The 10,422-nt window shown below is 42.1% G+C and overlaps 1 protein-coding gene across 1 annotated transcript in view; it reads right to left on the bottom strand.

Moving 5' to 3' along the window:
- NFU1 (NFU1 iron-sulfur cluster scaffold) overlaps window positions 1–10,422 on the bottom strand; it is a 52,240-nt gene that overhangs the window by 9,203 nt on the left and 32,615 nt on the right. Inside the window, exon 5 of the mRNA XM_017853757.1 lies at window positions 2,904–2,968. Within this exon, the coding sequence (XP_017709246.1) occupies window positions 2,904–2,968 (65 nt within the window). The remainder of the gene's footprint in view (window positions 1–2,903; window positions 2,969–10,422) is intronic.

Raw genomic sequence — 10,422 nt, 5'->3', positions numbered from 1 at the left:
CACCGCGCCCGGCCTATTTTTTTTTTTTTAAACACTTCTTTAGCCTCTTTTACATAGCTACCATAAGTAATTGCCTTATGGGGGAAAATCTAAGTGTTAGGATTACTTTTCTTTCTTTTTTAAGTAATTATTACTGTGTTTTGTTGGTTTTTTTTTTTTTTTTTGGTTTTTTTTTTTTTTTTTTAAGACAGAGTCTTACTGTATTGCGCCCAGGCTGGAGTGCAGTGACACAATCTCGGCTCACTGCAACCTCCACCTCCCGGGTTCAAGTGATTCTCGTGCCTCAGCCTCGCAAGTAGCTGAGATCATAGGAGTGTGCCACCACACCTGGCTCATTTTTGTATTTTTAGTAGAGACACGGTTTTGCCATGTCAGCCAGGCTGGTCTTGGACTCCTGACCCCAGGTGATCCACCTGCCTCAGCCTCCCAGAGTGCTGGGATTACAGGCGTGAGCCACCCTGCCCGGCCAATTAATTATTCTTTTTTTTTTTTTTTTTTGGCGGAGTCTCACTCTGTCACCCAGGCTGGTGTGCAGTAGCATGATCTCGGCTCACTGCAAGCTCAGCCTCCCAGGTTCACACCCTTTTCCTGCCTCAGCCTCCTGAGTAGCTGGGACTACAGGCAACTGCCACCACGCCCAGCTAATTTCTTGTATTTTTAGTAGAGATAGGGTTTCCCCATGTTAGCCAGGATGGTCTCAATCACCTGATCTCATGATCCACCCGTCTTGGCCTCCCAAAGTGCTGGGATTACAGGCGTGAACCATTGCGCCCAGCCTCCAATTAATTATTCTTAATTCAGAAAAATTATAGATATTTACATGTACAACATGATGTTTTGAAATATGTAGGCCACGTGCGGTGGCCCATGCCTGTAATCCCGGCACTTTGGGATGCCGAGGAGGGTAGATCACCTGTCAGGAGGTCATGACCATCCTGGACAACATGGCAAAACCCTGTCTCTACTAAAACTACAAAAATTAGCTGGGTGTGGTGGTACATACCTGTAATCCCAGCTACTCAGGAGGCTGAGGCAGGAGAATCACTTGTACCCGGGAGGCAGAGGTTGCAGTGAGCCGAGATCATGCAGCACTCCAGCCTGGGTGACAGAGCAAGACTCGGTCTCAAAAAAAAAATCTGCATACACCATGGAATGACTAAATCAAGCTAATTAACATATACATTACCTCACATACCTGTTTTTTTTGTGTCAAGAACTTAATAACTACTATCTTAGCAATTTTTTTTTTTTTTTTTTTTGAGAAGGAGTTTTGCTCGTCACCCAGGCTGGAGTACAATGGCGCAATCTTGGCTGACTGCAACCTCCGCCTCCTGGGTTCAAGCAATTCTCCTACCTCAGTCTCCCTAGTAGCTGGGATTACAGATGCCCACCACCACGCCTGGCTAATTTTTGTATTTTTGGAAGAGATGGGATTTCACCATGTTGGCCAGGCTGGTCTTGAACTCCTGACCTTGTGATCCAACCGCCCCGGCCTTCCAAAGAACTGGGATTACAGGCGTGAGCCACCGCGCCAAGCCACAATTTTCAAGAATACATTGTTACTAACTATAGGCTTACTTGGCTCGGCGCTCTGGCTCACATCTGTAATCCCAGCACTTTGGGAGGTTGAGGTGGGTGGATCACAAGGTTAGGAGCTCAAGACCAGCCTGGCCAACACGGTGAAATCCCATCTCTTCCAAAAATACAAAAATTAGCTGGGCGTGGTGGCACGTGCCTGTAATCTCAGCTACTCAGGAGGCTGAATGTGAAGAACTGCTTGAACCTGGGAGGGCGAGGCTGTAGTGAACTGAGATTGCACTCCAGCCTGGGCGACAGAGCAAGACTCTGTCTTAAAATAAAAAAAACTATCTCAAGAACAGAAAACCAAACACCACATGTTCTCACTCATAGGTGGGAACTGAACAATGAGAACTCTTGGACACAGGAAGGGGAACATCACACACCGGGATCTGTTGTAGGGTTGGGGGAGGGGGAAGGGATAGCATTAGGAGATATACCTAATGTAAATGACGAGTTGATGGGTGCAGCACACCAACATGGCACATGTATACATATGTAACAAACCTGCATGTTGTGCACATGTACCCTAGAACTTAAAGTATAAAAAAAAAAAAAACTATAGGCTTACTTTTCTTAACTTCCCTACTCTCTAGGATTTTGGTCCTTGAAATCAAGATTTCACTGGTAACCCAGAATTTTAATTTTTGTCTTCCCATCTAAACAAATTTTCTGAAAGCCCAATGGTTTCTCCGATTCTTAGCAGCTGCCCTCTGCCCAGCTTCTTCTACCCTAGCTATGTAGCAAGGTACAGCAAATGCCTGAAGGGAAAACTCAGTGAGCTTCCCTTCTCTCCAAGATCTTGGCACCTCAAATCTTGCTTGCTTTGGCAGCTATCTAATGCTTTCAAACAAATTCTTTTTACTGTACTTTATCCAGCTTTTCTGGGAGTTCTCAGCATGACTATTGGTCTGTTACAAGCAAAAGTAGAAGCCTGATGTTCTCCACTCATTTAAATTTATTCTGTATGGGCAATACACTGAAAATAGGTACTCATTCTCTCTTCACAACCTTTCCAAACATTCAGTCTTTTTTTAATTCTTTTTAAGAAATTTGGTATTATAACAATATCGAATCTAAATTGAGACTGTGAAGAACACATATCTTCATTGAATGTTTAAATACATTGGATGTTTTAAAATTTGGAGCAAATGTAGTGAAGATACAGGCTTTAAATTCGATTGTCATGGTTACCTGCTGTGGTTTACATTAACTTGCACTTATTTTGAAAATCTACTATAATCTCATGGCCAATTAAAACTGTATTGCTATAATGAAAAATGCCTCCAAAGCACTTGAATTCGGGTAGAGAGAGGAGCACATACCGTATTCTAGTATCTAACAATTCCTTAATCATTGCCACAACTTCATCATCTTCTTCAGATCCTAGAAATAATTACATATAAAAACATCAAGAGTAGAAATTTTATAGCCATGCAAGTACAAGTATTAAAACAGAATGATTTTAACTAAATGGTTCATTAAAAACATAAAACTATAGAACATGTAACTTGGTACGGAGATATATTTTGGGAAATTGAAGAGAAAATCATTCATTTGATTCTCTGAAGAAAAATTAGGGAATACTGATCAACTCAACATTTGGTGATAAAGATGAGTACACTAAAACATCTTGATATACTAATGTTTGAAATTTTAAGCCAGTAAATACGCAGATGTTCTCTGTTCTCAAGGACTGAAAGTATCAGAGAAAAGAAACTGAATTTTGATGGAAACTTTGAGACAAAAAGGCACACCTACTTTGCAAGTTAAGTTACATCTTCAGTTTCTCAACTTAATGGTTTTTAAAATGCCAACCATACTAAATATAGATGTAAGCTTCTGGTAATTTCTGCAATTTTTTTTTTTCTTCTTGAGACAGCGTTTCACTCTGTTGCCCTGTCAGGAGTGCAGTGGTGTGATCACAGCTCACTGCAGCCTCAACCTCCTGGGCTCAAGCAGTCCTGCCTCAGTCTCCCAAGTAGTCTGGGACCACAGGTGTGAGCCACCACACCCACACAATTTTTTTTATTTTCTGTAGAGATGGGGTCTCGCCATGTTGCTGATATGGTTTGGCTGTGTCCCCAGTCAAATCTCATCTTGAACTGTAGTTCCCATAATCCCTATGTGTTGTGGGAGGGAGCTGGTAGGAGCTGGTAGGAGGTAACTGAATCATGGGGATGGTTACCCTCATGCTGTTCTCGTGATAGTGAGTGAGTTCTCACGAGATCTGATGGTTTTTTTTTTTTTTTTTTGAGACGAGTCTCGCTCTGTCGCCCAGGCCGGAGTGCAGTGGCCCCGGACTCAGCCTCACTGCAAGCTTTCGCTCGCCGGGTTCATGCCATTCTCCTGCCTCAGCCTCCAGTAGCTGGGACTACAGCCCGCCACCGCGCCCGGCTAGTTTTTTGTTATTTTTAAGTAGAGACGGGGGGTTTCACCGTGTGACCAGGAAGTCTCGATCTCCTGACCTCGTGATCCGCCCGTCTCAGCCTACCAAATGCTGAATTAACCAGGCTTGACCACCGCCCTGCGATCTGAGGTTTATAAGGAACATTTTCTCCCTTTCCTGCACTTCTCTTGTTGCACCACATGAAGCTCACATGTTGCTTCCCCTTCCACCATATTGCGTAATTCCTAAGCCCTCCCCAGCTACATCTAACTGTGGATCCAATTAAACCTCTTTCCTTAAAATACCGCAGTCTCAGGTATGTCTTTATCCACAGTGTGAGAACAACTAAATCCCAGTTACCCAAGATGATTTCAACCCCTGGCTCAATTGATCCACTTACTGCCCCTCGGTACCCCAAAGTACGGGAGATCCAGGCATGAGCCCAATGCCTGGCCTCTGAAATGGTTTCTACACATCCTGAGCAAAAAGTTAGCCGTTGAGAAAAACCAAAAATGTAAGATTTACATATCACATTATAACAAACACTACGATTCGGCAACCCCCTAAAAAATAAATATATTAAGCTTTTAGAAAAGAAATAAAACCATGGTTTCCTGTAATCCCAGCACTTTGGGAGGCTGGAGTTAAGGCACATCACTGAGGTCAGGATTCCAGACCACCTGGCCATATGGCTAAAACCCTGGTCTTTACTAAAAAAAAAAACAAAATCAGCCAGGTTGGTGGTGGGTGCTGCATCCCAGCACTCGGGAGGCTGACACAGAATTCAACTTGAACCAGAAGGCAGAGATTGCAGTGAGCAAGATATGACCACTGTCTCTAGCCTGGCGACAGAGCAAGACTCTACCAAACAAAAAAAAAAAAAAAAGAAAAGAAAACTTTAAAAGGAAAAGAAACACACAAAAGGTGGTCCTAGCCTATATCCAGCACTTTGGAGGCCTGAGCAGCAGACCACCTGAGTCATGAGAGTTCGAGACCAGACTGCCAACATGTGGAACCTGTTTCTAACTAAAAATAAGAATAGCTGGATTGGTGGCACACACCTATAATCCCAGCAACTGGGAGGCGAGCAGGAAATGCTTGAACCCAGGAGGTGGAAGTGCAGGAGCGAGATCTGCACCACTGCACCAGACTGGGCCACAGAGTGAGACTCCACCTCAACATAAAAAATAAATAAATAAATAAAAATAAATAAATAAATAATAAATAAAAAAATTGTTGGGAGGAAAAAAAGCACAAAAAGCTAAAACGCCTTAGATCATAAAACCTAAAATCCACTTCCCTCACCATCCTTCCAATCCTTCCCGTAGACAATCACTATCATGAGTTAGTTTTATCTCCCAGCATGCTGTCCCTACATTTACATGTATAAATTAACACAAATGAGATCATACTATACATACTATTATATATCTTGCTCTTTTCTATGTAATATATCTTGAAGGGCATTCCCCATTGGCATATACAAATATGCCTCAATATTTAAAATAGGTACACAGTAACTTTTATATAGATTTGTCTTGGCCGGGCACGGTGCCTCAAGCCTGTAATCCCAGCACTTTGGGAGGCCGAGACGGGCGGATCACGAGGTCAGGAGATCGAGACCATCCTGGCTAACACGGTGAAACCCCGTCTCTACTAAAAAATACAAAAAACTAGCCGGGCGAGGTGGCGGTTGCCTGTAGTCCCAGCTACTCGGGAGGCTGAGGCAGGAGAATGGTGTAAACCCGGGAGGCAGAGCTTGCAGTGAGCTGAGATCCGGCCACTGCACTCCAGCCCGGGCCACAGAGCGAGACTCCATCTCAAAAAAAAAAAAAAAAAAGATTTGTCTTTGGCCACAGTCTTCATTATTTCAGTTGTTTACATAGTTTGCTGCTATTTCTAACAATCCTGCAACATACTTGCTTATATAAATATATATCAAAAGGCCGCGCTCAGTGGCTCACACCTGTAATCCCAGCACTTTGGGAGGCCAAGGTGGGCAGATCACTTGAGGTCTGGAGTTCAAGACCAGCCTGGCCAACATGGTGAAATCTCGTCTCTACTAAATATACAAAAATTAGCCGGGAGTGGTTGCGGGTGCCTATAATCCCAGCTACTCCAGAGGCTGAGGCAGGAGAGTCACTTGAACCCGGGAGTCGGAGGTTGCAATGAGCTGAGTTCACGCCACTGCACTCCAGCCTGGGTGAAAGAGTGAAACTCCTTCTCAAAAAAAAAAAAAAATACATACATATACATATATATATATATTTATATACACACACACACACACATAGATACATCAATGTACTTTTGCAATTATATTTATGAGATAAATTCCTACTGGTGGGATATTTGGGTAAACAGGCTTGTGCTTTTTTTTTTTGCTTTTTTTTTTTTTGACAGAGTTTTACTCTTTTTGCCCAGGCTGGAGTGCAATGGCAAAACCTCAGCTCAATGCAACTTCGGCCTCACGGGTTCAAGCAATTCTCCTGCCTCAGCCTCCTAAGTAGTTAGGATTACAGGTACCTGCTACCACACCTGGCTAAGTTTTTGTATTTTTTAGGGGGTTACGCAATGTTGGAAGGCTGGTCTCGAACTCCTGACCTCAGGTGATCCACCTGCCTTGGCCTCCCAAAGTGCTGGAATTACAGGCGTGGGCCACCGCGCCTGGCCTAGCTTGTGCATTTTTAATGTTAGTAGATATAGTCAAATTACTCTAAAAAAGTTATAAGGTCTACATATGGATCCATAAAGAACACATGTAACTGTTTCATGTAGTACTAAAAATTTTCACAAATGGTACATTTATAAATGTACATACATTTGAATTTTCCTTTTTCACTTAATATTTCCTTTTTTATGTTTCTATGTTGGTATCTCCCAATCTAGTTCATTCCTTTTAACTGCTGGTATAGTTAAAAAATATTTCAGTGAACATGTTTCTACGTGTTGCCTTGTGCGTATCTCTAAGACTCTTAAGATATATATCTAAAAATATACCTGTATCACCTAAAGATAATTATACAAATGTTTCTGCATGTCATAGTCTACTTAGTGTTGCTATAAAGGAATACCTGAGACTGTGTAATTTATAAAGAAAAAAATGTTTATTTGGTTGATTCTGATGTCTAGAAAAGCTGAAGACTTGGCATCTGGTGAGGGCCTCAAGCTGCTTCCCCTTATAGAAGAAGAAGGGGAGCTGGCCCATGCAGAGATCACATGGTGAGACAGGAAGAAGATGGTCTTAGTGGGACTCTTCTTAGCACTCAGCTCTCAAAAGAAGTAATAGAGTAAGAACTCACTCCCCTCCCCTCCTACCCCGAGCTTTTCCAGAGGACATTCATCTACTATTGAGGGATCCATCTCCATGAGCCACTCACCTCCCATTAGACTCCACCTCCAACACTGGGGATCAAATTTTGGCATGAGATTTGGAGGGGACAAACATAGAAACTATAGCAGTGTATATATGTGTGTATGCACATATAAATGTTTTTGTAGTCAATGCTTATTAACATTGATGAACTACTAGAACTAATGAGTGCTAACCTTGACAGATATAAGATCAATATACAAAAATCAACAATATTCCTATATCCAACACCCGAAATTAGAAAACATTATTTTAAAACATACAGGGCTGAGTGAGGTGGCTCCTGTCCATAATCCCAGCACTTCGGCAGGCCAAGGCAGGCAGATCACCTGAGGTCAGGAGTACGAGAGCAGCCTGGCCAACATGGCGAAACCCATCTCCACTAAAAATACAAAAATAAGTCGGGCGTGGTGGTGGGCGCCTATAATCCCAGCTGCTCAGGAGGCTGAGGCAGGAGAATCGCTTGAACCTGGGAGGCGGAGGTTGCAGTGAGCCGAGATCACACGATCATTCTCCAGCCTAGGCAACAAAGCAAGACCCTGTCTCAAAAAAAAACCAAAAAGCAGATACAGGCAGCATGGTAGTGGTTAAAAGCATTAACGTTGGAGCCAGATTGCCCAAAGTTCATATCTATCTCTGCCACTTACTACCTGTGTGACCTTGAGCAAATTATTCAACCTTTCAATGCCTCAGTTTTCTCATGTGTTAAATGTGGTAACAGTTCCTATCACATAAGGTTATTTTAAGAATCAAGTGAGTTTATACTTGTAAAGTGCTTAGAATTGTGCCTGAAATATCGTAATCAGTATATCTAAGTGCTTACTAAACAAAATAACGTTTATGACAACAAAACCTATATGGTACCTAGAACTAACATGAGCTCATACCAAGAAAAGAACATAAGTCTCAAGTAAATGGGAAAATTTGGGGATGAAAAAACATCAATGTTGAAGAAATGTTAATTCTCCCAAATTTAATCTATAAATTTAATGCAACTTCAACCAAGCTCTTGACATGGTTTTTCAGAGACTTTACAAGATGATCAATAAATTTACAAGGAAAAATAAAGTGACCAGACCACCAGAAAGTTTTTTTTAATTGAGGAACTCTTTTTTCCAGATATTATCATATACTATGCTAACTGTTACAGAGATACTGTAATTAAAACTCTGTATGTTATTAAAACAGGAAGAGGGGTAAAAAGACCACAGGTACAAAAAACATCTTAGAAAAAGACCCATGTATAATATTATAAATTCATGAGGAAAGACTGGGATACTTGATTAGCTATGTAGAAAAAGATGAAATTATATTTTAAACTATACAGAAAAACAAATCCCACAGTGATTAAATATGTAAGTATAAAAAATAAAACTTTAAAAAACAAAATACACATATGACAATATCTTTGTGATACTGGAGAAAGGAAAAACTTCATCGACAACAAATACAACAGTATCAGCAAATACTTATGGAGCTTTATGTATAGTCACTCTTCCAAGTGCTTTACACTAAATAACTTACTAAAACAAGGTACAAAAGGCACAAACCACAAAGGAAAAAAATGAACAAATGTAACCACATTAAAATGAAAATTTTCTGTATGACAAAAGACATCATAAACAAAATGAAAAGTTAAGTCACAGTTAGGGAGATATCATTTGCTAAGAAAATACCTAACAAAGAATTAATATTCAGAATATTTATATATATACAGAGAGAATGAGACTTTTTTTTTTTTTTCGGNGAGACGGAGTCTCGCTCTGTCGCCCAGGCTGGGGTGCAGTGGCCGGATCTCAGCTCACTGCAAGCTCCGCCTCCCGGGTTCATGCCATTCTCCTGCCTCAGCCTCCCGAGTAGCTGGGACTACAGGCGCCCGCCACCTCGCCCGGCTAGTTTTTTGTATTTTTAGTAGAGACGGGGTTTCACCGTGTTAGCCAGGATGGTCTCGATCTCCTGACCTCGTGATCCGCCCGTCTCAGCCTCCCAAAGTGCTGGGATTACAGGCTTGAGCCACCGCGCCCGGCGATCTGATGGTTTTATAAGGAACTTTTCTCCCTTTTCCTTGGCACTTCTCTTTGTTGCCACCACATGAAGACTCACATGTTTGCTTCCCCTTCCACCATGATTGTAACTTTCCTAAGCCCTCCCCAGCTATGCTGAACTGTGAGTCAATTAAACCTCTTTCCTTTATAAATTACCCAGTCTCAGGTATGTCTTTATCAGCAGTGTGAGAACAGACTAATCCAGTTACCCAAGATGATCTTCAACCCCTGGGCTCAAATGATCCTACTGCCTCGGTCCCCCAAAGTACTGAGATTCCAGGCATGAGCCATGCCTGGCCTCTGAAATGTTCTACACATCTTCTGAGCAAAAAGTTAGCCTTTGAGAAAACCAAAAATGTAGAGATTTCATATCACATTATAACAAACACTAGATTCTGGCAACCCCTAAAATTAAATTATATTAAGCTTTTTAAGAAAAGAAATAAAACATGGCTTATGCCTGTAATCCCAGCACTTTGGGAGGCTGAGGTAGGCACATCACTTGAGGTCAGGAGTTCCAGACCAGCCTGGCCAATATGGCAAAACCCTGTCTTTACTAAAAATACAAAAATCAGCCAGGTGTGGTGGTGGGTGCTTGTCATCCCAGCTACTCGGGAGGCTGACACGAGAATCACTTGAACCCAGATGGCAGAGATTGCAGTGAGCTAAGATTGCACCACTGTCTTCTAGCCTGGCTGACAGAGCAAGACTCTATCTCAAACAAAAAAAAAAAAAAGAAAAGAAAACTTTAAAAGGAAAAGAAAACACACAAAAGGTGGTTCCCGCCTATAATCCCAGCACTTTGGGAGGCTGAGGCAGGCAGACCACCTGAGGTCAGGAGTTCGAGACCAGACTGGCCAACATAGTGAAACCCTGTTTCTACTAAAAATACGAAAATTAGCTGGATGTGGTGGCACACACCTATAATCCCAGCAACTTGGGAGGCTGAGGCAGGAGAATTGCTTGAACCCAGGAGGTGGAAGTTGCAGTGAGCTGAGATTGCACCACTGCACTCCAGCCTGGGCAACAGAGTGAGA

Source organism: Rhinopithecus bieti, unplaced genomic scaffold, assembly GCF_001698545.2.
Source record: "Rhinopithecus bieti isolate Rb0 unplaced genomic scaffold, ASM169854v2 scaffold_36315, whole genome shotgun sequence".
Taxonomy (NCBI): domain Eukaryota; kingdom Metazoa; phylum Chordata; class Mammalia; order Primates; family Cercopithecidae; genus Rhinopithecus; species Rhinopithecus bieti.
Note: the sequence above shows the minus strand (reverse complement) of the source record. Positions and strands in the feature narration are given on the sequence as shown.